The 27,411-nt window shown below is 43.9% G+C and overlaps 1 protein-coding gene across 1 annotated transcript in view; it reads right to left on the reverse strand.

The window, feature by feature from the left end:
* Positions 1–19,581, reverse strand: part of LOC131254233 (probable LRR receptor-like serine/threonine-protein kinase At3g47570) — a 33,588-nt gene extending 14,007 nt beyond the window's left edge. The window contains exons 1-3 of the mRNA XM_058255228.1: positions 19,515–19,581; positions 6,364–6,596; positions 4,660–4,781 (exon numbers count right to left, since the gene is read on the reverse strand). Of these exons, the coding sequence (XP_058111211.1) occupies positions 4,660–4,781; positions 6,364–6,596; positions 19,515–19,581 (422 nt within the window). The remainder of the gene's footprint in view (positions 1–4,659; positions 4,782–6,363; positions 6,597–19,514) is intronic.
* Positions 19,582–27,411: the final 7,830 nt, after the last annotated feature.

A 27,411-nucleotide genomic window follows, 5' to 3' on the forward strand; every position in this document is an offset into this window, starting at 1 on the left:
ACACACTTACACCACCCTCTAAGCTTCTATAAGCTTATACACGATTGATGCGTGCATGAGATTCTAGGGAGGCGCCGTAGCAGTAGAGAGGGGAGTAAAGTTGAGCAGTGAGGACTCCAGTGTTGATAATTTCTCTCTTTTTTCCTTTTATTCTCATGTATGTCCTTTTGGACCTTATGGATGATGTAAAAGTTCAAATTTATAGTGGATTTTGCGATGTGTGCCTTCATTATTCTCAAATGTACTTGCTGTGATCTTGGGTATGCTCGTATTGGAAATGATTATACTGTTATGAAAATTCTTCTTGTAGGATCCCAGGATCGGAACCCACCTTAGGAGCCTAGAATGGGGTACTACGGAGGCTGTTGCGACCAGAACCGGCCATCGGGTTCCTTGTGAGTCCGGTTACCGAGTCTGGGGTGTGACACAAGGGTCTATGGTGGGCCTTTAACCACCCATAGAAGCCTATGGGCCTACCTTAGGGCCACCAATGTGGGCATCCAACTACAATTGGTCCCCAAGAGGTAGCCCATCTCTAATTGATCATGGATTAAGGCCCATGGCCCACGCAACATCAGAAATAAAAAACGGGCAGCCATAATCATACCATAAACACCCATGTTGGGCTTCAGAAATGCGGCCCAAGGCCTATCCAAAACATGGGTCCAAGGAAAACACACATAGCCCAACCCATATATACCATTATGGGACCATATGGGAAAGGTTAGGGCCCAACATAAAGGCCACTAATCCCATATATTGTGGTGGCCTAGTGGGCAGCCCATTGCTCAAACCACATGGGCAAATGTCGTGCTCTTAGTCAAGTAAGTTGGGCCTACAACCCGCCCCAAGTATTAAAGTTGATTTGGTGGGCAACAAAGAGCCCATATACTTGTGTAATCCAGCCCACTAACCCAACACAATAGTATGGTAAAATAGCCCAAGAGTTCAATGGGCATATCTAGAAAGTTCCAGCTCAATTGGGCCTAAAGAGTTCAACAACTAGCTACATTCGTGGACCCAATTAAATTCAACTGTGATGGGCCTCAAAAGTGCATTTATTAAGCCCAACATTTAAGGAATTAAATGTATAAATTATTCCCTCTAAGATCTTCAAAATGTGGTGGGCCTCACTCCTCAAAATTTCAGCCCAAAGGCCAAGCATAATTATAACATGTTGCTGTCCTAAATTTGGGCACTCCATTAGAGTGGGTCCAGGGCCTCTAAAACTCTGGAAATTGAGGACCAAGGCCCCTCATCATGCATACAACGAGAGGAAAATAAAAAATGTGGCCCACCATCAGATGAAATATTTTTGAATTATGGGTTTATCAAGGCATATTGCTGGACTGCACAGCAGAAAATCTGGCAGTCCAACTATCTTGGCCCATTCTTTTGGATGCCCAAATGAGGTCAGTTGGGGCTGAAATTTTACAGAGTCATACTCCCATAGGTGGGCTACACTCTCATAAAATTTTAGAATTTTTGGACATCTATAAATATTTTAATTCATTTAAATAAATCAATCTATCCTGAAAATCGGACTGATCTAGACACCATGTTGTAATGGGCCGGTCCAGCCACCACTATGGGGTGTACAGGTGTCCATTGGCCCCAAAATTTTGTAGTTGGGTCCCACCGTGGGTGGTCTACATTCTTGTAAATTTTTTATAATTTTTACACACCCAAAACTATTTTAATAAATTTTGGACTTCTAACCTGTCTAGGGTGGATTGCTGCTGGAACAGTGCAGAAAATACAGACTGTCCACCTCACTTGGACTACACCTTTGGGACCCCAATGAATGTCAGATGCGGCTGAAATTTGGGGGACATCAAGATGAGATCACCACCTTTCAGAAAAGTATATTTGGTGGTTATAAATAGTCCCCCAAATAGTCCTAAAGCTGGTCCAAAATCAACCAGAAACTGTCCAGAAAATTCTGGACAGCAACATGTACTTGGATAAAATTAATTATATAGTTAAATAAAATGGGGAAATACTCCAAGAACTAGGTGTTATGGCCCTCCCTAGTGGGCCCCACAAATGTCTAAAAAAAATTTCAAGGTTACCACACTTGCATGCGTCAATAAAGGTCAGCAAATGGGACACCCAACCATAGTGTAGGTGGGTATGGATGTCCCACCCTAGCTGGACTTTTCTGGACTATCTAGGCTCACCAAGTGGACCACACATATCATCAGCAATCATAGGAAAGGTGGAAGAAGAGAAAAAAAAACATTCCGGCCATTGGGAGAAGGCTCCGTCATTATTGAGCCTTCCCCAACACAATCACACCCATACATTGCATTTCCATCTATATTTCACCATGGATCTTCATCATGCATGATGTACACTTGAGATGAATGGATGAGATACCATCCCAACCATGATGCAAGAGTCTAGATGACCCATCATGTTATGGAATGTGGAGAACTCTCCATGATGGGGTCCATCAAGAGGAAACCCCATGCATGGGACATGCATGCATAAGATGGACCATTTGGCCACATCCAAGGAATTGTGTAGGATCTCCACCATTAATTGGTGGGTCCTACACTTTCCGAATGAAAGAAGAAGAAGATCTACACTATGGAAAGGATATTGCATGGAATAAAGAAGCACCTACCTAAATATCTTCACAAAAACTTGGATCACCAAGCTCCAAATGCTCCAAGGAACCAAGATAGATGGATGAGATGGGTTTTCAATGGATGGATTAAGAGGAAAAAGGAGGAGAAGGGGCTGGAGAATTTGGAGATTTTTGGAGGAAGGTTGCTAGGGAAGAAGAGACGAGAGAGAGAAATGAGAGGGAAAGAGAGAAAAATCTCTTTTAAGCTAAGTAATCATGAGTTTCTTACCTTAGATAGAGAAGATAAATCATGGTAATAGGGAGTTAGAAATAATGTTATAGGGTTATTAGGCTTTTTAGGTTAGTGGGTGGTGTTTTAGAGATGGGTGGTGTAGGGATAGGGCCTAGTTAGTGTGTGTGTGTAGTGTGTGTTGGAAATAGTGTATTGTGTGTTGGAAATAGTTCCAAGAGATAAGACCTACCTAGAAATCCATGCACACCACCCCTAGGTGGGCCACATGATCATGATCAAGGGCTTAAAAAATGAAATGCACCTCACTTATGATCTACACATCGGATGGACGCACAAGATGCGTTGTTGGAACCGCAGCGACGATGCGGTCACAATGGTATAGGTCTTAACTTGATCCGAGTCGGGTCTTCACAACTGGGCTCACGGATGACCGCAAACACTATCCAAGGGTCACAGGTCACCGGGATTCGACCGGTAGGATCGCGGGATCAAGATGGACGGAATGCATACTCACACACACATGCACACATGCAAACTCGAGTCGGGTCTCACAACCCTCCTAACCAACAAAGAAATTTCATCCTCAAAATTGAACAATCTAAGAGAAAATAAAAGATAAAAAAATACCATCATCTGTGCCACCAGGCCTTGTGGCTGGCAGCTGAGCACGTTCGCCACCACGTTTGCCTTACCCGGGTGGTACTGGAGGTCAAAATCATAGTCTTTCAGCAACTCCATCCATCACCTATGTCGCAAGTTCAACTCGGACTGCGAAAATAGATACTTCAAGCTCTTATGATCTGAAAAGAGCTCGAACCTGACCCCATATAGATAATGCCTCCACACCTTCAGTGCGAAGACGATTGCTGTGAGCTCCAAATCATGAGTGGGGTAGTTCAGCTCATGGACCTTGAGTTGGCCCGAGACATACGCCACTGGCTTCCCGTGCTGCATCGGTACAACACCCAAGCCAACTCTGGAGGTATCAGTGAAAACAACGAAACCCTCACTCCCATTAGGGAGAGTGAGAACAAGAGCAGACGTGAGGCGGTCCTTCAACTCCGTAAATGCCTTCTCGCAGGCATCACTCCAGACGAACTCGACGCTCTTCCGTGTCAATCGGGTCAGCGGTGCTGTAATACGGGAGAAACCCTCGATAAACCGTCAATAATATCTCGCTAAACCAAGGAAGCTGCGAATCTAGGACGCGTTCATGGGCTGGCCCCACTGACGCACTGCATCAACCTTCGAGGGGTTTACAGTGACACCCTCCCTTGTCACCACGTGACCGAGGAACTTCATCTCCTCCTGCCAAAACTCACACTTCTCTAGCTTCGCATACAACTGGTGGGCACGGAGGGTCTCAAGCACAATCCGCAGGTGCTCAGCATGGTCCTCTCGAGTCCTCGAATATACAAAAATATCATCAATGAATACCACCACGAACTGATCAAGGAACGACCGAAAAACCTCATTCATCAGCTGCATGAATATAGCGGGCGCGTTGGTCAATCCAAACGATATGACTAGGAACTCGAAGTGACCATAACGTGTCCGAAAAGCTGTCTTCTGAATGTCCTCCTCTTGGACCCGAATCTGATGGTAACCAAAATGCAAGTCTATCTTGGAAAAATACTGTGCACCCTGCAACTGATTGAACAAGTCATCAATACGGGGAAGAGGGTATCGGTTCTTGATGGTAACTCTGTTGAGCTCACGATAATCTACACAGAGTCGCAATGAGCCATCCTTCTTCTTCACAAACAATACCAGGGCTCCCCAAGGTGAACTACTGGGACGAATGAAACCTAACTCTCGAAGCTCATCCAACTACTCCTGCAGTTCCCTCAAATCCAACGGTGCCATCCGATAGGGGGCATTCGAGATGGGCGCAGTACCAGGCACCAAATTAATCTGGAACTCCACCTGTCGACGTGGAGGCAAACCCAGAATCTCCTGAAACACATCCGGGTACTCACAAACAACTGGCAGCAGCTCAATACTCTCTGCCACAGAATCCTCAATGACTGAAGCCAAGAAACTAGATAATGACTCTCCTCTGGGTTCAGCAACGAACTGGAACACTGGTAAGCCTGGAATGTGAAACGTAACCGTCCTCGCGGCACAGTCTAAGATGGCACCATATTCTGCAAGTCAGTCCATACCCAGAATCACATCAAAACCTGACATCGGCATCATGAACAAATCGGCAGGAAGGAACATCTCGCCCACTAACACCGGGCAAGAAGGACAGCGAAGGGTCAACATCATAGACTTCCCCATGGGAGTCGAAACGGTCAAAGCCTCATACACGGACTCCGATGGAATATCGGTTGATTGGCAAAACTGCTCGGCCACAAAAGAATGAGAGACACCAGAATCAAATAAAACATGAGCAATACAGGAAGAAACAAGAAGAATACCCTCGACTACTCCATCGGTCGATGACTGCGGGTCTTGGCCTGGCGCCTGTTGCACAAAATAAAAGCGGCCCTGAGCTGGTAGGGTAAGTAACCCGAAAGACTGAGGGTCCTGAGTCTGTGCTTGCTGGGTTACGATATATACTGGACCCACGGACTGGACATGCGGATATCCCCTCTGCTGGTGCTGCGGCTGCTGCTGCTGTCACTACTGAGGAGGTCTACCTGGTTGCCTCTGGTGCTGAGGAGGAGCCCTAGGAGCGGCGGGTGGAAGCTGAGCTCTCTGCTGCTGCTGAGGAGGACGAGGAGGAGGCAACTGCGGTGGCCTCTGCTGCTAAATGGGGAGAGGGTACTCACGCCTCCGATGCCTGGCCTGTCCACAGCCAAAGCATACACCAGAAAAGGGGTCAAAGATGGTGCTGACGATGATGATGAAGCTACTGTCTGAACTGTAGGCTACTGAAATCCTGACCTGCCCCTCCATCTCTACTGACGGTGCTGCCTAGAACTACCGGCCGGTGCCCTCCTCTTCCAATCTCCACCGGAACTCTGCTCTCTTGACCTCTTGGTCATAGCCCAGTCCTCATAAACCAGTGCCCGATGAACGACCTGGTCAAATGACTCTAAACAATGCCCTACCACACGACTGTGAAGGGCAGGACACAAACCGGTCACAAACTGATGAGCCCTCATCTTCTCATCGTTGGTGAGAAGAGGAGCAAATCTAGACAAGGCCAAGAAACGGGCCTCATACTGAGATACAGTCATATCACCCTGCACTAGGGTCTCAAACTCGATCGTCCGCTGGATCTGAACGTGCTCAGGGAAGAACTTCTGGTCGAAACGGACCACGAACTCCTCCCATGTCCAAACAAACTGAGGTCCGACCTCCTAGATACAGATGACCACCAATGGCAGGCCTCGCCCTGAAGGAGATAGGTCGCAAGAGATACTCTCTGATCTGCAGGACACTGAATAGTGTAAAAAATCCTCGCAACCTTAGTGCGCCAAGCCTTGGCGGCAGAAGGGTCAGGGTCACCACTAAACCTTAGGGGATTATGCTGCCGGAACTCTCAGGCTATCACATTAGCACGCGGTAAGTCAGACTGCCCAGAAACCTTAGTAGTAGCAGGCTGACGGGTCTGCAATACGGTGGCAATAAGCTGCATCAACTGCTGAAAATGCTCGGCTCCTATAGGTACTATCGGAAAGGCAGGAGCGGCACTCGCCTCAGGCGGAGGCACGGGTGCGGTCGGCGGAACAGGAGCCTCCAAAACCGGAACAGCAAGCTGAGGAGGGGGGATAGGTGGGGGAACAGGAGCAACTGAAGGTATGGGCACTATGGGCTCAACTGGAGGAACAAGCCGGATCGGGACCTCAGGAATCGGATCCTCAACAATGGGAGCAGGATGTGCTCGAGTAGGATGGGTAACTTGGGTGCCTCGTCCACGGGCACCACGACCACGGGCGCCATGACCAATAGTGCCACGACCATGGGTGCCACATCCACGTGGCATCGTCTACAAAATAATGACGATGCAAGGAATCAGGACAATTACAGGCTCAATACGGAGTGAAAGGAAGGATCTCGGGACACTACTTGTCCCATGTTCTTGACAAACATGCGATGTTATCCTTAGTCATTCCAGAATTACTTGCTAAGCTTTGATACCAACTCCTGTTACACCCCGGACTCGGTGTAAGACCCGTGTCCTAGTCCATACCTTTCCGTATGCTTTCGCGATCCTACCGGTCAAATTTTGGCAACCTTCACACCGTATCCGATGATTACGTGTGATCCTAAGCCAGGTCCCGCATACCGAAGTCGGCTCGAACCGAAACTTATATCATAGCGACCGCGCCATCACTGCGGTTCCAATGCCGTGACTCACGCACCAACGCGATGCCCAGGCTATAAGGTGTCGATCTACGTTTATTTTGAAGAAACGCCGTGCGTTGCGAATCTCGAGGGAATCTCTATAATAAGTCTCATCAATCAACCATAAATACATCCCTTATCCAAGTACAACCACCCCACTCCTCCTTTTCCCATAAGTCAAACCTCTCTCTCCCTCACCGGCTCTTTTACCCATTTTTCAAACCAACCCATACTTCATTAATTACACCCACCACTCCATCCATCTCTTAATATTTTCTCTCTCTCATTTCTCAAACCTCCTAAGTAATTCAAGCTTCACACGTCCAACCTCCCTCTCTCCCAAACCACAAGTGTGGCCCACCCTCTCATCTCTTATCCACACCATCAATCTCCCATCAACCTCCATCAAAAGGCAAGCTAAGGAGCATTGGAGTCTAAAGGACCAAGAAGAAGGAAGATAAGGTGGGACATTTACTATTAGTTTCGATTTTAGGGCCCACTTGTGGGTGGGACCCATTTATATGTATGTGATTTAAGCAAGAGGGGCCCATAGTGGCGGGGTCCCTCTATCACACCATATATTTCTCTCTCTCTTTCTTTGTGATGGTGTGGGTCCCACCAATATGTGTTATATCTACCCCATCCATCTACATCAGATGGTGTGGCCCACCCTATTGCAGGTGATGATCCACACCATCCACTGTTTGGATGGGCCCAATACATCATTCTTTCTATATGTTATATTTCATATAATATACATATAATATATATAATATAATATATATTGTATATATATTATATGTATATATGTTGGTGGGCCACGTCCACGTGGGACCCACTACAATAATGTGTTTACGTATGCCATCCAGCGTCCCCGGACGCTGGACGTTGGCGAACTGTGAAGTGTAAACTGACATGGGGAGTGTACTAACTGGCTAGCCAAAGAGAAGGGAGTGGTGGGCCACTCATGTAGGCCCCACCTTGATGTTTTTATATAATCTAGGCCATCCACCCTCTTCCTCAGATCATTTTAGGCGTTGGACCAAAAAATGAGGTTGATCTGGTTTCCTTGCGGGCCATGGTATAGGAAACAGTGTTCCTACCTTTGATTTACTCTCTGATGCTCCTGTATATCAAAAATAGCCCAATATTGGACTCGATGGGATTGTATCAAGCCACAGGGACCAATGGCTAGGATAAATCCGTTTGAGGTGGGCCCCACCTATTAAAAACCATCGGATTAATGGTTTTAAAAAAAAAAAAAAGAAAAGAGGCAGCAGCATCTGCTGCTGCCGCTATCAGTGGGTGGGTGGACGGACGAGCTGGGCCTCACGGCCCCAGCTGTGGGCCCCACTGTGGTGTATTTTTAACATCCAAACCATGAATTTGATGGGTCCCCACAGACCAGATGTCCACTTCAAAAATCAGCCTTATACGGAACTCAGGTGGGCCACACCATCTAAAATCTTGTGAAGACATGCCCAAAACATATAAAAACATTTGGTGGGACCTACCTGATTTTTGGATTTGCTAAAACTTGGTCTAGACCGTCAACCAGGTGAGACACACATAATGGGTGGGCTGGATTTGTGAACCACATTTCGGTGGGCCCCACACCCACCCCCAGGTCCAAGTGACCTTATAAACAGGTTGGGCGGCAAATAAATATCACGGTGGGCTCCCTACCCACGTGACCTTATCAACAGTTAGATGGCAATAAACATTCCAGCGGGCCCCATGGCCATGTGACCCTATCAACAGGTTGGCTGGAAAACGAACATCACCGTGGGCCCCCTGGTCCACGTGATTTTATGAATGGTTTGGGTGGCAATGAACATCACAGTGAGCCCAGGTCCAAGTGACCTTATGAACAGTTTGGGTGGTGCATAAACATTATGGTGGGCCATAGGTTGGATAGAAAATAAACATTTTAGTGGGCCCTAGGTCCCTGTGACCTCATCAGCAGGTTGGGTGGAAAATAAACACTTATGCTGGGCCCACACGGGACCCACTAATGTATGTTTTGTATCCACACTGTTCATTTATTTTGTGGGGTCCACCCTATTTATGTGCCCCAAATATGGGCCACTCTAGGCAAGCCGACTGTGATGAGTGTGTCAGACTCTCTGTCCTTCTAATTTTGCCAATCATGGGCTGCCATATGAGGCTCATGTGATTAAGCCCATTTTAATGTATTTGTGGCCCGATGTTGAGGCCCGCTCTGATATATATGAGGCCCATGTGACTAGGCCTATTTTGATTTAATTATGGGCCGTTCATTGAGGCCCACTTTGATTTGTATAAGGCCATTAGTTGAGGCCCATCTTAATGTATTCATGGTCGCCCACTAAGGCCCACTTTGATATATATGAGACCATGGTTTGAGGCCCATATGATGGGGCCCACCTGCTTGAATCTGAGGCCCATGGGCAAGGCCCATTATGATACGTATTAGGCCTATGGGTAAGGCCCATTGTGCTATGTATAAGGCCCATTGTAATATATTTGGAACCCGTGAGCAGAACCCATCTCATATGTCCCACCCTAACCGTCCAGGTCATATAGGGCCAGCCTCGATGTACGTTTTACTCACACCGTCCATAGGATGTGTGACCCACTAGATGTATGCATTCTATATCCACACTGACCATCTGGTGGGGCCCATCTGCTGCATGTGCAGGACCTACCTATTGTGCATTTGTGCGGGCCATTGATGCAACCCACTTGATGTGCATGAGCCCCAATAGTGCGGCTCATTGATGTAAGGCCCGTTATGATATGTTAGAGGCCCATGGTTGAGGCCCATTAGGATATGTTTATGGCCCATTTGGTAAGGCCCACAGAGATGTATTTTCAGCCCATGGATCGAGGCCCATTGCGACGTATTTTCGGCCCGTATGTCGTGTCCCATTATGACATGTTTCCAGCCCAGTTATCGAGGCCCGACTTGACGTGTATAAGGCCCATCCGTGCGTTTCACTGATGCGGCCCACTTGTTGGATTGATGCCCATTGATGCGGCTCAATGGTACAACCCACCGTGATGTGCATATCAGGCTAATGGTGCGGCCCAATGTATCGACCCACCATGATGCGTAGGCCCACGCGCTGCATGTGTAAGGCCCACTTGTGATGACTATTTGAGGCCACCTATTGGATATTTGGGCCCACCTTATGTTTGATTCTATATGGGCCACTACTTGGGAGTAATGTTGGTTAAATATCCACTTTGATGGGCGATGATGGTTGAATGTCCATATTGTAACCTTCCCATAGGCCATGTTCGACCAATCAATGAGGCTGATTACTGATCAATTCTGATTGACGTGACTGATTTGCCGATTCTGATTATCGACTACCGATTCCGATTATGATTGTTGTAGTCGATTGACCAATTACCGATCGAGGCTGATTATCATGGTCGATTATCGATTATGATTGTCGTGGCCAATTGACCGATTATCGATCGAGGCCAATCATCGTGGCCGATTGTGGATTTCGATTGTGATCTATATTCTGCCCATGGGTTAAGGCCCATTGCGATATATTTAGGACCCCTGGGTTAGGCCCATTCTGATGTATAAAGGCCCATGGGCGTGACCCATTGTGATGTATATGTAGCCCATGTGATGCATATTAGCCCCATGTGACGCGGCCCATTATGATTGTACGAAACTCATTGTGGTGTATTTGAGGGCTAGGCTATGGAGCCATTGTGATGTATGTTAGGCCCATGTGAATGGCCCATCATGATGTGTATTAAGCTCTTGAGAGAGGCCCATGGTGTTGTTTATTTGTCCCTTGTGTGAGGTCATGGGTCCACTATATGTTAGGATCTATGTGGGTCATTCCTTGGGGGCAATGTCGGTTAAATGTCCACATTGTCGAGGTTGATTGTCGATGCCGGTTATTAATACCGGTTATGAGTATGTGACAGCATAGCATCATGATACATGCCCATACGCATCATCTGCATGTTTGTTATGAGATGTGATTGATCATTGCATATGTCATTGAGCATGTTGTTATGAGACTCCCTGATAGGCAGATGTTATCTCACTTTAGCAAGCAGTATGCATATGATTAATGCATGACTGGATGGTATGACTCATGCATCTCGCGTTACAATTATTGTATGTCCTAGCGACACCAGGGCCGTAGCCTCCACAGGCATATCGTGGATCGCTAAATGGGACACTAGAAATGTTTGGTTCTAGCATACGGGCGCCATAGATGTCCCTGAGTGAAAATCCCTAAACCTTCCTGGCCAGGAGACGCCCCAACGTCGAGACTGAGTGGATATATATGAGCGCATGAGGGCCGTATACCAGTAGGCCGCGTCTCCCACTGTGTCGTGGTCGATTGGGAGGGGGTGTGACCTTACCCGCTTGAATGAGGGGGCAATATCTAGGTTGAGTTTGACCAGCTTGAGGAATGGGTCTGCTATCGACGAGCCAGGCCCAATATTAGCAGGTGGATAGTGAGGTCTCTTCCACTTACCCAGTTGTGCGCTCGGATAGGGGCGGCAAGCTGACGTAGTGTAATAGACCCCGGTGATGATCCCAGAGATGAACTGTACTGATATGTGGATTTAGTGAGTAGAAGTTGCATACTCATTCATGCATTCATTCATTCACTGTCCACTGGGGTTGGTGGTGCACAATTACTTGTTACGTGTGTCTTCGCAATGGCTAGAATTTCGGTTGGGGCACGCGACTAACCTGAGATCAGGAGTTTACCACATTGAGTCTGGCTATCCAAATTTAGGTATGGGACTGGTTTGGATAGAAGTCCCTTGTGATGGACCCCATAGCCTGCGATACTGCGTACTATTATCCCGACTTCACACTCCAGTATGGTCATCCCATTCGCACCGCATATTGCATGACATTTGTGGCATACGAAATTTTGGGTTATCGTGTCCTTGCATTTATATGGTCTACGTACGGCTGACGCTATTTGTGTTACTCATCAGGAATGTATATTATATTGCATCCTCTACATCTGATATTTAGATATCTATGATTCCTCATTTGCATAGTTGTTCTACATTACATATTCTGACATTGATTGACTCACGGACTTGTCCGTATTTTCGCTTACTCTGTTATCGTATGATCTATAATCTTGTCAATATTCTGATTACTATGATAATTCATGCTCTTGTCAGTATTTCTGCTTATTTTGACATTATACAATTTATGGATTACCAGTACTTTCGATATTGTGTGATTTATGACATTGTATCCTCGGCATCTAATATTTGGCTTGCTTTGACTCCTTATTTGTATAGTTGATTTGTGATGTGTACCCTGACATTGTATGATCCATGGACTTGTCAGTACTTCCACTTAATTTGATTACTCTGATATGGAATACTTGGCACTTACCTTGTGCACACACTTACACCACCCTCTAAGCTTTCTATAAGCTTATGCACGATAGATGCGTGCAGGCGATGTTAGGTTGCTGCAATGTTGAGCTTAGAGCGTGCGGTGGTCTTCTGGGGCTTGTTTTTTTTATTTCATTCCAGCATTGTACTCAACTGATTATACTAGTGGATATGTGATGATGATGTTGCCTTTGTGAATTGGGTAATCTTGTGGTTATGCTTATTGTGAGTTAAACAAAAAAAATCCTGCTTGTAGGATCCCAGGATCTGAATCTGGCGTATAGACGTTGCGAGCCAAGAATAGGATACTACGGAGGCTGTCGGCACCGGATTCGGAGATCGGGATTCCTGTGAATCCGATTTTTGGGTTTGGGGCGTGACACTCAGTAACCGGAATCACAAGGAACCCGATGGCCGGTTCTGGCCATAACAGCCTCCGTAATACCCCATTCTCGGCTCCTGAAGCAGGTTCCGATCCTGGGATCCTACAAGGAGAATTTTCATAACAGTATAATCATTTTCAATACAAGCATACCCAAGATCACAACAAGTACATTTGAGAATAACAAAGGCACACATCGCAAAATCCACTATAAATTTGAACTTTTACATCATCCAAAATGTCCAAAAGGACATATATGAGAATAAAAGGAAAAGAGAGAGAAATCAGCAACACTGGAGTCCTCACTGCTCAACTCTACTCCACGCCCTGCTGCTACGGTGCCTACTTAGAGTCTCCTGCACGCATCGATCGTGCATAAGCTTATAGAAGCTTAGAGGATAGTGTAAGTATGTGACAATGGTGCACAGAAGAATAGTAGGAGGTATAAGGAAAGAAGCATGATTAATGAGCATATAACTAGCCTTACCAAGGCTTACCATGAACGCGATGCAATGAGTAATGGGTGCCATACCAAGGCAATGCATGAAGGGGGGCTTATACAGCCAATGCTAATGCAATGCAAGTAATGTCAGTGCTCATATCCAAACCATAAATCAAGTACATTTCCAATCATAAGGAAATCACCGGGGTCCATTACACTACTGAATGACTGCCGCTCTGCAGACCCCGCACAGTCAAACGAGCGTAAGAGACCTCACTACCCGCCTGTGGACAACCAATCACCAGCAAGGCCTGAAGGTAGCGGACCCATTTACGAGCTGGTCAGACTCAGCCTAGCAATGCCTCCTCACACCAGGCAGGTAAGGCCACACCCCTATCCAACTGACTACACGACAGTGGGAGTCGCAGCCTAAAGGTATAAGGCCCTCGTGCGCTCATGTATTCCACCCGCTCACGGCGTTGAGTAGATCCTTGGTACCATGGAAGTTTTAGAAATTTCACCCATGGGCATCCTATGCACCCGGTATGCTCAACTAATATTTTTGGTGTCCAGACATACAGCCATCCACGCGTACCCCTGTGGAGGTAAGGCCCTGATGAAGTAAGGGCGGATATCCACAAGTTATGCAATGCCAGATGCATGAATCACACAATCACCCAAGCAAAAATTCCAAGCATCCATCTCTCGGGAAGATACCAACATGTCCTACACAATGGCACAACCATGGCCAATCACACCTCAACCAAGCATGCATATGATGCGTATGGGAGTGGACTATGAAGATGAATAGGGGTGCCAATGAGGTGAAGATGAACTCTCTACCTAACCATGAAGGGTCTAGGTATTTAACCAATTCCTCATAAGGAATACAACCTCTAGTGGGGGCCCATATACCTGGGGTAGCCTACGAGACTAAGGAAAACAATGGTATAGGCCTAAATAGATGAAACGGGCCTAACAGGGGTCTATGGTGGGCCTTTAACCACCCATAGAAGCCTATGGGCCTACCTTAAGGCCACCAATGTGGGCATCCAACCACAATTGGTCCCCAAGAGGTAGCACATCTCCAATTGATCATGGATCAAGGGCCATGGCCTACGTAACATTAGAAATAAGAAACGGGCAGCCATAATCATACCACAAACACTCATGTTGGGCTTCAGAAATGCGGCCCAAGGCCTATCCAAAACATGGGTCCAAGGGAAACACATATAGCCCAACCCATATATACCACTATGGGCCCATAGGGGAAAGGTTAGGGCCCAACATAAAGGCCACTAATCTCATATATTGTGGTGACCTAGTGGGCAGCCCATTGCTCTAACCACATGGGCAAATGTCATGCTCTTAGTCAAGTAAGTTGGGCCTACAACCCGGCCCAAGTATTAAAGTTGATTTGGCGGGCAACAAAGAGCCCATCTACTTGTGTAATCCGGCCCACTAACCCAACACAATAGTATGGTAAAATGGCCCAAGAGTTCAATGGGCCTATCTGGAAAGTTCCAACTCAATTGGGCCTAAAGAGTTCAACAACTACCTACATTCGTGGACCCAATTAAATTCAACTGTGGTGGGCCTCAGAAGTGCATTTATTAAGCCCAACATTTAAGGAATTAAATATATAAATTATTCCCTCTAAGATCTTCACAATGTGGTGGGCCTCATTCCTCAAAATTTCAGCCCAAAGGCCAAGCATAATTATAACATGTTGCTATCCTAAATTTGGGCACTCTATTGGAGTGGGTCTAGGGCCTCTAAAACTCTAGAAATTGAGGGCCAAGGCCCCTCATCATGCATACAATGACAAGAAACTCATAAAGGTGGCCCACCATCAGATGAAATATTTTTGAATTATGGTTTTATCAAGGCATATTGCTGGACTGCATAGCAGAAAATCTAGCAGTCCAAATAACTTGGCCCATTCTTTTGGATGCCAAAATGAGGTCAGTTGGGACTGAAATTTTACATAGTAATACTCCCATAGGTGGGCCACACACTCGTAAAATTTTAAAATTTTTAGACTTCTATAAATATTTTAATTCATTTAAAGAAATTAATCTGTCCTGAAAATCGGACTGATCTGGACACCATGTTGTAATGGACCGGTCCAGCCACCACTATGGTGTGTACATGTGTCCATTGGCCCCAAAATTTTGTAGTTGGGTCCTACCATAGGTGGTCCACCTTCATGTAAATTTTTTATAATTTTTACACACCCAAAACTATTTTAATAAATTTTGGAATTCTAACCTGTCCAGGGTGGATTGGTGCTGGAACAGTTCAGAAAATCCAGACTGTCCACCTCACTTGGACCACACCTTTGGGACCCCAATGAATGTCATATGAGGCTGAAATTTGGGAGGCATCAAGATGAGATCCCCACCTTTTAGAAAAGTATATTTGGTGGTTATGAATAGTTCCCCAAACAGTCCCAAAATCTGGTCCAAAATCAACCAGAAACTGTCCAGAAAATTCTGGACAGCAACATGTACTTGGATAAAATTAATTGTATAAGTTAAATAAAAAGGGGAAATACTCCAAGAGCTAGGTGCTATAGCTTTCCCTAGTGGGCCCCACAAATGTCCAAAATAAATCCCAAGGTTACCACACTTGCATGCATCAATAAAGGTCAGCAAATGGGACACTCAACCATAGTGTAGGTGGGTATGGATGTCCCACCCTAGCTGGACTTTTCTGGACTATCCAGGCCCACCAAGTGGACCACACACATCATCAGAAATCATAGGAAAGGTGGAAGAAGAGAAAAAAAAATATTCCGGCCATTGGGAGAAGGCTCCGTCACTATTGAGCCTTCCCCAACACAATCATACCCATACATTGCATTTCCATCTATATTTCACCATGGATCTTCATCATGAATGATGTACACTTGAGATGAATGTATGAGATACCATCCCAACCATGATGCAAGGGTCTAGATGACCCATCATGTTATGGAATGTGGAGAAACCTCCATGATGGTGTCCATCAAGAGGAAACCCCATGCATGGGACATGCATGCATAAGATGGACCATTTGGCCACATCTAAGGAATTGTGTAGGATCTCCACCATTGATTGGTGGGTCCTACACTTTCTGAATGAAAGAAGAAGAAGATCTACACTATGGAAAGGAGATTGCATGGAATAAAGATGCACCCACCTAAATATCTTCATAAAACTTGGATCACCAAGCTCCAAATGCTCCAAGGAACCAAGATATATGGATGAGATAGGTTTTCAATGGATGGATTAAGAGGAAAAAGGAGGAGAAGGGGCTGAAATTTTGAAGATTTTTGGAGGAAGGTTGCTAGGGAAGAAGAGAAGAGAGAGAGAAATGAGAGGGAAAGAGAGAAAAATCTCTTTTAAGCTAAGTAATCATGAGTTTCTTACCTTGGATAGAGAAGAGAAATCATGGCAATAGGGAGTTAGAAACAATGTTGTAGGGTTAGTAGGCTTTTTAGATTAGTGGGTGGTGTTTTAGAGATGGGTGGTGTAAGGATAGGGCCTAGGTAGTGTGTGTGTGTGTAGTGTGTGTTGGAAATAGTTCCAAGAGATGGGACCTACCTAGAAATCCGTGCACACCACCCCTAGGTGGGCCACATGATCATAATCAAGGACTTAGAAAATGAAATGCACCCAACTTACGATCTACACATCGGATGGATGCACAAGACGCGTTGTTGGAACCGCGACGACGATGCGGTCACAATGGCATAGGTCTTAACTCGATCCGAGTTGGGTCTTTATGACTGGGCTCACGGATGACCACAAACACTATTCAAGGGTCACGGGTCGCTGGGATTCGACCGGTAGGACCGCGAGATCAAGATGGACGGAATGCATACTCACACACACACACACATGCACACATGCGAACTCGAGTCAGGTCTCACACGAAGAGCGTTCCCTACGCGTCTCTCCTCAAGTTTTTCTCAGGACATGTCCTAAAACAGATGAGGAAAAGCAGGATATCTCATGAGCCTTATTCGAATGTGGTTAATAGTGTATGCCATGGTCTGGATTAGACCTGTTTTTCATAGGTTGTCAGTGTTGTGAGCAAGTACCCCGGCAAGCAATATTGGGCAGTGGTGAGATGGTAAGAAGACTACATCTTTCCTTTTGAGAAGACAGGAGCAAAGATGGTTGGGCATGTGGATTCAGATCCAATGGACATGCTCTCCTAGATCGTTCTTGTAGAGAAGTTCAAGGTCTGTAAAACTTCTCTGGGCTTGGCGATGGTGTAAAAGGAAGATGGAGTGTGCAAGAGAAGCTATGATGTGATGCAGAAATAAGAGAAGAGGTTAAGAAGCTACACGGTTGAAAATTAAAGACATGGTGGAGATTGTTGTGATATGTCTTAAATTTGAGTCCTTTCGCAACTGGGATGCGAAATGGTTCCTTCGCAACTGGGATGCGAAAGGGAAGTTGGCTAAACTATAAATAGGTGTTCCTAGGGCTTTTCTAGGTGATAGAAAATAATTCTAAGGCTTTCTAAAGGAGTTCTAGGGAAATCAAAGGGTGTAGCAAGGGTGAGATTCGAGGTTGTTCGAATAAGGTAAGTCCTCTCTTTGTAATTTCTATTTTCATAGTGGAGATCTGTCACTTTGTGCCATGTTTTTTTCCCATAAAGGTTTTCCACGTTAAATCTGTGTTCTCTTGTGTGTGTTTGGTGTCACTGTAATATTGCTATCCTAGATCTAGATTTGTGTGATTCCACAGCACAAATCCCAACAGATCTTACCACTTAAACACTTAAAAGAGACAATGACATATGGCCAGGTATCTTTCGGATTTTTAAAAAAAGCATATTTTAAAACTCTTTCCAAAAACATGGCTACGGAGAACCTGAGGGGTTACTATCTACCGGGAGCCTAGAGGAGATAAAACTCTCGAGGAAGAAGGGCTGTTGTTATTCTAGATCCACCGAAATGTTTGTGAGAAATTTACATTGTCCTCTACTTTGACAAGAAATTTCAGGGCATGAGCCCAAAAAACGAGGCAGATCCAAAGATTGAAAGGGCCACACGACAGAAAATGGGTGAATATTGCACTGCCACATTGGAAACATTCATGGGGGTACAAAAGCTGTAGATTAGACTAAGAGTTTTGTGTTTTCAGTTTATCCAACTGAGAATAGCCTCATGGACTGCTAGTATGCCTTATGAACTGATTAAATAACCTATAAACGTCACAGTGGACTCCAAACACGTTTCAATGATAGGGAGATACCTTTCCAAGCATTTCATATGACCCACTTCAATTTTGGATCCTCCTGATTTTTGGTCTCATGTCCTAAAATGAGTTACCAAAATGAATGGACGGATTGGATTATTACCAAACATCACAGTGGGACCTTTCTGGGTGGGGTCAGGTTTGTAGGTCAATCGAACATTTGGTCATCGCAGATAAGGATGACACTTTTCTATGTAAGCTTGCAAGAGACATGAAAATCCCGTTGAAGAGGGGTCGAGCTAAGTGATGAGGCCTACTAGAATGTTTGTGAGAAATCCACCATGTCCACGTGCTCTACCATCTCATTTTTAGCGCATGGCCCAAAAATGACATGAATCCAAAGATCAAGTGAGCCAGATGACAGAAAAAACAGTTGGGATTAATCGCCCAACATTGGTACATTCTTTGGACTATAGTCATTTCCGAGTTGTTTTGCTATATCATTTTAGAGTGTGGGCCCAAAAATAAGATAGATACAAAGCTCAAGTGTGCCACACGACATTTTGACAACTAAAACCATTTTAGGGCATGCGAAATCATTTTTGAAGTTCAATAATCAAACAGATAAGATTATTCGACAACAAATGATACAACTGTCGATCCACAGGCCCCCATAGATGGATGGCTCGGATCATCAACCCAATCATTCATGGAGAGCTAGACCTAAAACCTTCGTGGGATAAAGAAAACAAATTAACATTTTAGAATAAAGGCATTTATATCTTCTTCTTGAAAAAAAAAAAAAAAACAGTATTTCATACGTGGCAAAGGTTAGGCAGGTTTTGGGAAAGAATTTAAAAGCAGCCTCTCTCTTTAACACGTCAAAAAATAAGCAGTAATATGATCAAAAACTCTATTAAAAATCTATTATTGCATCAGAAATATTAGAATAAGCAGCGCAGGCCTATGGGAGGCATGACCTGCCCAGTTTGGAGGGAATGACTGTATGTTCATGAGATCGACCCGTTCACCTGGTGCAACATCCATGGGTTTGGCCCTGTTCCCAAAAATCAGGCCGATCTTAAAGGCACGTAGGGACAATCAAGCAAAAAGTTAGGACGAGGACTCCCAACTTTGAAACCTTCCATATTGTGTGTGGGATCCACTGTGACCTGCATATCCCATCCAATCTATTCATCCAACGCACCCCACCAGATTGAAGAGACCCTCATAAAATAATGTAATTTAAACAATCATGCGGACCACGGAATGGGAATTTTGAGGTTTTAAGCAAGAGTTTACAGGATGTGGTTTTGCTCGTAACCCTGCGACAGCCAGTTAGCTGTTGTCAGATCTCTGTGGACCCCACCATGATGTATGTGTTTTATTAATACCGTTCATCTATTTTGCTAGATATTTTTAAGGTATGAACCCAAACATAAGCATGATCCAAATCTCAATTGGACCACACCACAGGAAATAGTGGAGATTGAATACCTGCCATCCAAAACTTCTTGGAGCCCACGGAAGTTTTGGATTAAGTTGATATTTTTGTTTACGGAAGTTTTGGATTAAGTTGATATTTTTGTTTTCCCTTCATCCAGGATTACGTGACTTTATGAATAGTTTGGATGGAAATAAACATTTTAGTGGGCCCCGAGAAGTTTCCAACAGTAATTATTCAATCCCTCCTGTGGTGTGCTTTACTGGAGCACTAGACGTCTCTCATTTTTGGACTCATGCCCTAAAATGATGAGCTCACAAAATGGACGGAAGGCATGAATATAACACAAACATTATGATAGGGGCTACAGAACTTTGACACCAGCTAGCTGGCTAGTATTGGGTCACCCGTCAGACTGCGTCCCAGTTTACAATCCTATTATGCGGTCCCACCTGATTTTTGGATTTCCCTGAATTTTGATATTCAGATTGAAAAATGAGTCGGTGCATGCAATGGACGGGGTACGTGGATCACATGTGCATTCACACAAGTGGTGTCCATTAGTGCAAGTCACACCCCAATGTTCTACCCTGATGGATGGACAGGGTGGATCTCATATATGTTCCAATGTAAACGGATGCCATCTATTGGAAATGTATTTTTGATACATTGAGATACAAACACACAATTGTTAGGGACTTTACGGTATATAATTAGCACAGAGATATATAATACTAGCACTGTATGGATACGATTTTTCGGAAATAGATTATTAAATAACTAGCATGATCACCGTACACATTGCAGAGATGAATCAAGCCACAATTTTCTTTGGCTGAGGACCCGTTGGAGAAGATTTGTCTAATTGGATTGACTGATCGGTAGACTTGTATTTCCTATTGGCTCCTGTCTTCATCCAATGTGCAAAGAAATGTGAGTCTAGTGAGTAAACCAATGCCCTATCTCACCACATACATGGCACATAAGAATTTTCTCATTTGATGTTGAATATTGATGGTAAGTTTGGGTTTGTAGTCGCTTCCGTCTTCATCCTATATGAAAAGGCATATGAGTCTATTAATAGAACCAATGTCCTATGCCATCATAGATGAATGGATCCACATTCTTCTTCCACTGAGGGCCCATTGGAGATTTTTTTTTTTTCTTACTGGACATTGACTGATGGCGAAACTCGTGTTTCCTATTCGCTAACCATCTTCATCCAATGTGAAAAGGCATACAAGCCTTAGGAGAAAACCAATGCCTAATCATACACATGGCACAGATTAATGAATCCACAATCTTCTTCAACTGAGGAACTATTGGAGAAGATTTTTCTCATTAAATGTTGACGGATGGCGTAGATTTGTCATTCTAGTTGTTCCTCGTCTTCATCCAATGTGAAAAGACCTACAAGACTAGCGAGAAAACCGGTGCCCTATATCCTATATAGCTTTGGACCCCTGCCACTTAGAAGGAAGCGATTGGCTGGTGTACTACACACCACCGACCTATGGTGTGTTCACGTCACCAAGTTCTGTGGGCCCACCATGAGGTATGTGTTATATCCAAACTGTCCGACCATTTGACAAGATCGTTGAAAGGCTTGGGCTCAAAAATAAGACAAATTTAAAGATCAAGTGAATCACACTATAGAAAGTAGTGGGGATTGAATGTCTACCATTGAAACCTTGGTAATTTTAAGAAAGTTTTATTAGTTTTAGTCATTTTCATTTTTATCATATCTCGAATTTTCCTCTTTTCAAAAGATACAATAATACAGTAGTGCTCCCTCCTTTTGAAAAAAAAAAAGAAGAAGGTATAATTGTTGTTTCTATTTTCAATAAATTTAGCCTTTAGGAGAGTTGTTTTATTCCGAGTAATTTTGATTAAAATTAAGGTTTTGGGTCATTCTTATAAGTGATGTAATAAGTAATTTTATCATGATTCGTTAATAAAATATTTGAATTCTCTCTTGTTTCTCCTAGATTCAAGAAGTACTCACCTTGTGGATTGAAGATTTTGATTACTTGAGAAAGACAATGATCTTATTTGGTCATTCTAGGCTATCCTTATGTCACTTTGATTTCAATCTTCTCTCACTCCTTGATTTTGCTTGTTGTCTCATAGGGGCCCTGTCTGTTATTAATAAAATGTCTTCTTTTTTAAAGAGAGAAAAATAAAGAAAGAAAGGAGTTTGGGAGAAAGAGAAGGGAAATTAAGGGTAGTCTATGGTCTGCTGAATACAAATATAAAATTAAGAAAAAAAAAGCTGCATACCTGCAAGTCTAAACGTATAAGTAATCCTTTCTTCTTCTTTTTTTAACACTTGTTGGAAGAGCCTTCCTATTATAGTTTGAATCATAGATTTAGTGGGCCCCAGCTTGGATTGCCCAGGATTCGGAAAGAAACACCCATGGTCCAACAATCATGGCTTGTAAAGGTAATCTTTTATGAAGAATCTTGTCAACCCTTAATTACATGCATGGCTTGTAAAAGTATGTTTTACGCAGAATCTTATCATCCCTTGATATGCTATGGTTGCTGGTGGTGAATGAGGTTGTTTGTAATGGGATTTTCTCCCAAGCTCGACCAGTCGAGGGTGGGACTCGACTCAAAGTCCAACAACGAATTGAAATATTTTCTCCGAGGTGCTCGACTAGTCGAGTGGGTCACTCGATCGGTCAAGGACCCTGCTCGACCAGTCAAGGTTATGCAAATTCGTTTGATGATTTTGTGCGGGTTGCAGAATTTTGAGGCAAGAGGGTTTCCTAAACTATAAATAGGGGTGCCTAGTGCTTTTCTAGGTAATGTAAGAGAGTTTCCTAAAGCTTTTCAAAGGTTTAGGGCTATCAAAGGTGAGAGAGAGATAGAGAGGAAGCTTGTGGAAAGGAAGTTCTGCTCGTAGAGGTGATCTACTGTGCACTTGATATCTTAACACTTCTACGTCCTCGTAATCGGTGAGATCTCTCCAATTTTCTTTTATTCTCTTATTGTTTATCCACTCCTACATGAGTGAAGAAGGTTGTAATGTTCTACTTCATAATGGATTATTGATCTGGACAAGGTCCCGTGGTTTTTACCTCTTTGAGGGTTTTCCACGTAAAAATCTCTTGTGTGGTGTGGTTTATGCTTTGATTTATTTCATTGCTTTATTATCCCATAATTTTGGTTTGATTTAGGAGGCTAAATCTTAAGGTTTTGTGCAAGGCCCCCAACAAAGTGGTATCAAAGCTAAGTTCATTAAACTGAGTGGGATTGGTCTTGAATTATGGAAGGTGGCTTATCAAGGATGATTAGCTTCAATGGTCCCAACTAGACTATATGGAAGGCTAAGATGGAAGACTTGCTTTATTGCAAGGACTTATATTATTTAATTTTAGGTATATCAACAAAATCCAAGGATATGTCTGACGATGATTGGAAGAAGTTGAACCGAAAAGCGGTAGGGTATATTAGACAATGGTTGGATGATTCTGTATTCCACCATGTGTATACGGAAACCTCAGTCGCTAGCTTATGGATGAAACTACAAGGGCTGTATGAGAGGAAGACAACCGGCAATAAGGTTTTCTTGATACAACGACTTGTGAATCTCAAGTTCAATAATGGTGGTTTTATGGCTAAGCACATGAATGAGGTCAGCAATATATTGAACCAGCTCTCCTCTATGAAAATGGTCCTGGATGATGAATTACACGCTTTGCTATTGCTTAGCTCATTGCCTGATAGTTGAGAGACATTGGTGGTGTCTCTAAGTAACTCTGCTCCAGAAGGAAAGGTATCCATGGAATAAGTATAGTTGTCTCTTCGAAGATGAGACAAGAAGGAAGTCTCAGGGGTCTACTCAGCAAGAGACCCTTGTGACATAGGAACGGGGAGAGGAAACACTAGAAGAAAAATGGGCAAAGGCTATGGACAAAAACTGTAGCAAAAGTCCTTTTGCTACGAATATGATCCGTAGCACGTCTGCCGCTATTGGTGGGGTAGTTAAAGATCCAGCTACGGACTAAATCCGTAGCAATAGATACACTATATCCATAGCAATAGATACCAATAGCTATGGATATAGTCCATATCAAAAGATACCAATAGCTACGGATTATATCCGTAACAATAGCTTTAGCTACCCCATCAATAGCGACGGACCTACTACGGATGATATCTGTAGCAAAATGGATTTTATCCGTAGCAGTAGTGTAATGACTCGAAAAATTTTGTGCCAAGACCCGAGTACTACCTCTATTTTCCTTAGAAGCTATTTGTGGGGTAATTAGCGCTAAACTCGATTGCTTGTGAAATTAGCATCATTCACTTTAAATTTGATCAGCATGACTCAAAACTTGTAGAATAGTTAGCGCTATGATACTCTGAAATCTGGGATTCAACGCTAAATCCAGTTGCTCTTGGGAATTTTTAGAAGCTTTGGATCGGACCTGGACCGCGCGTCGAAAGTCCGATAGCGATTATCTTAAGCAGTTGTGGTCACCATATTGGACTTGACCATCACCTCAAAAATCAAGTCCAGATGATATTTTGGGTTGATTTGATTGAGTCCGGAGTGAAGAGTGTGAGAACGATGAGAAATTAAATGTGATTTTATGAAATCTGAGTCATATCGCTTGCGCGATGATTTTAAGCAATCTGACCGTTGGATTCTGACCCAATTTCACCCTCGGATCAGGGAAGGTGCCCCAGGCATGTCTTTATGCTTGTGGACCTGATCGAGTTTCGGTGACCATTGAGTTGAGTGTGGTCCGCCACGGTTGATCTGTAAAGCCGATCGGTACGAAAAACTCAGCCTGACCTAGATCCATGGTCAGTGAACTTAAGTCCGACTGCACGTGGAAAAAGGATCATCGGAAGTATTTCGTTGGATCGAGAGAGGCCTGATTTGGTTATAACCTAAGTATACCTTGGCCTTGGGGCCGTTTTCATCAATGTTAGGCCTATATATAGACCTTAAAACCCTCACTCTCTTTTCCATACGAATTTCCTAACCCTAGCTAAGAAAGATAGAGGAAAAGAGAGAGAAAGTGAGAGAGAAGTTGGTGAATCATCTTAGATTATTTCCCGTTATTCTTCATCCTTAAACCATCACTTTGAATCGTTATTCCGACGATTCTAAGTTCATCCTTGGGTAAGTTAACCTAACCCTAATCTACTTTAGAGCTTAGAATAGTCTATGTGTTGTTGTAGCTCATTTCTATTCTTGCTTTAGGTTATCTTGTCGCCGTTGACGAAGACATATCGTTTGAATCAGTTCGATGTTCTTTTCTGGTTTAAGGTGCGGACTTTATTCGTATAGGTTATGGTTTCTAAGGCTTTCAATGCCAGTTAATGGTTTATTCTTGTTATGGATGAAATTTCACATGCTAAATGTTATGTTTACATCGTATTCCTGATATACATGTTATGTGTTGAGATTTGTGTATTCTATGTATATGTAGGAAGTACCGTATACGTATAAAATATGAACATGTGTTTGTCATGATTATTTGTTGTGTATTTGTGCTAGATGTATGTGTGTCAACTCCTTGGCAAAAGGAATTGTCCAAATGCGTGTATTTCAACATGCGTCATGTATCTTGAACTATGTATTCTAAGTGTTTGTAGAAATGTCTGAATAGTCTATAGTATAATATATTATCCTATTTGCGGGTGTTGAGAAGCGATTCTCGACTCTCCTAGTGGTGTGTATGATTTCCTACATGCAAATCACATTCTTTGTTGTTAACTTCAAGCATTACGTATGTATAAATCCATGCTAAGTTGATATTCTTCAAATGCTCACATACTACATGATGTGAATTGTTGTTCCATTACTATTTTAAATTGTTGTTATGAATATCTGTTGTAGTGGAATGTGTTTGGGACTAGGAAATAGTCCAGGAAATCGGTAATCGGCCTTGAATTCGTGGCTGAGGTTGCTTTCGTCACGAAGGACGTGATTTGACGAACCCGAGTCGTATTAGAGTTGTCGGTAGTGGTTTGGCCACGCGGAGTGTTTGTGTACTCTATGTCGTTCAACCCAACGTGCGCTCGTGCTAGTCGAATTCGTCAAGTAACCCGATTGTCCGATATATGTTCACCATGTATGGACACTATCGTTTGAATCTAGGGTACCAAACTTACCGATGAAATCCCGTTAACTGTTGTACCTTGATTCGGTAAGACTCATGAGCTGGACATAGTGGTATGGGACACCGTGGTCAGGCTGTCGGCCTACGCTGGGGTGATGAACCTCCCCGTAGTGACCAGTGAGTAACCAAACTCGTGAGCCAATTATGGTGGTATGGGACACTATATTCGTGTTGTTGGCTTACATTGATTGGTGACGAGCCCTTTGTAGTGACCTCGAGCATACTTGGATACCGCATTGAGGTGACGAGCCTTATTGTAGTAATGAAGGTATGATAGGCGTGCATTGATTGGTGCCGAGCCCTTTGCAGCGACCTAAAACCATGTGATCGTATGAGATTGTCTAGGACTAACGACCCTAGAATGGATCACTGTGTGGAAAGTGATATGAGGAAGGTATCTTAGCTTCCCAATCCTGCTGTATGAAAAGGACTAATAACAACTTGGTAATCATGTTCACGCACCGCATTGCATGTGCCTGGAAGAGGTAGAGCACTTGAGGTGATGTCATACGTAACGTAAGATGAAGACACTGAGGGTGTATAAGCGAGGGCATGCATCATTCTACATTCATCCTTGCACTAACAAGAGTAATTAGGACATGCTTGATTGTTCTGCTTTATCATTACTGCTTGATTGGATTGATAACATGTTAACCTTTGTTGTATTGTGCCACTGAGTTGATCACTCACTCCCACGTTTTGGGGCGGTGTGTAAACACCCACCAGACTCTATCTCAGTTGTAGATGTTGATGCGACCTCTGAGGCAAGCAGGAGTTCGAAGATGATGAGGCAACATTTTCTTTTATGCAGTTTTCAGGCAGGTTCTAGTGAGCCATGTCCTGATGCGCGGCAATTCTGGGTTTCTTTTGGAATAGATAATGTCTTTAATACTTATATTATTTTGCTAGCAACACTTGTAATATGACCTGGTATGTATACGTATTTCAGGGACTTACACATGTACACATATGTTTCTATAAGTCTTCCGCTTACGTTTCTCACTTATCCCTGAATTATGTTTGCAGTTGGGCTTAATCTATTCCATGTTTTATATACTCATACAAACAACATACATCCATCATTAAATGTGTTGCATAAGTGATGTTTTGAAACTCGGGAGCTGAGTTATGCTCGACCCCCGAATTTCAGGGCGTTACAAGTTGGTATCAAAGTATGAATTGGATTAAACCGGACCTGGGTTGTGGTCACACACCGCACGCTATCGCCACCTTAGTGTATTTGGGTGCGAGTTTATCGTAGAATTTGTGTTTGTCCCGTTGCTTCTATTG

This window comes from Magnolia sinica, chromosome 8 (assembly GCF_029962835.1).
Source record: "Magnolia sinica isolate HGM2019 chromosome 8, MsV1, whole genome shotgun sequence".
NCBI classification, from domain to species: domain Eukaryota; kingdom Viridiplantae; phylum Streptophyta; class Magnoliopsida; order Magnoliales; family Magnoliaceae; genus Magnolia; species Magnolia sinica.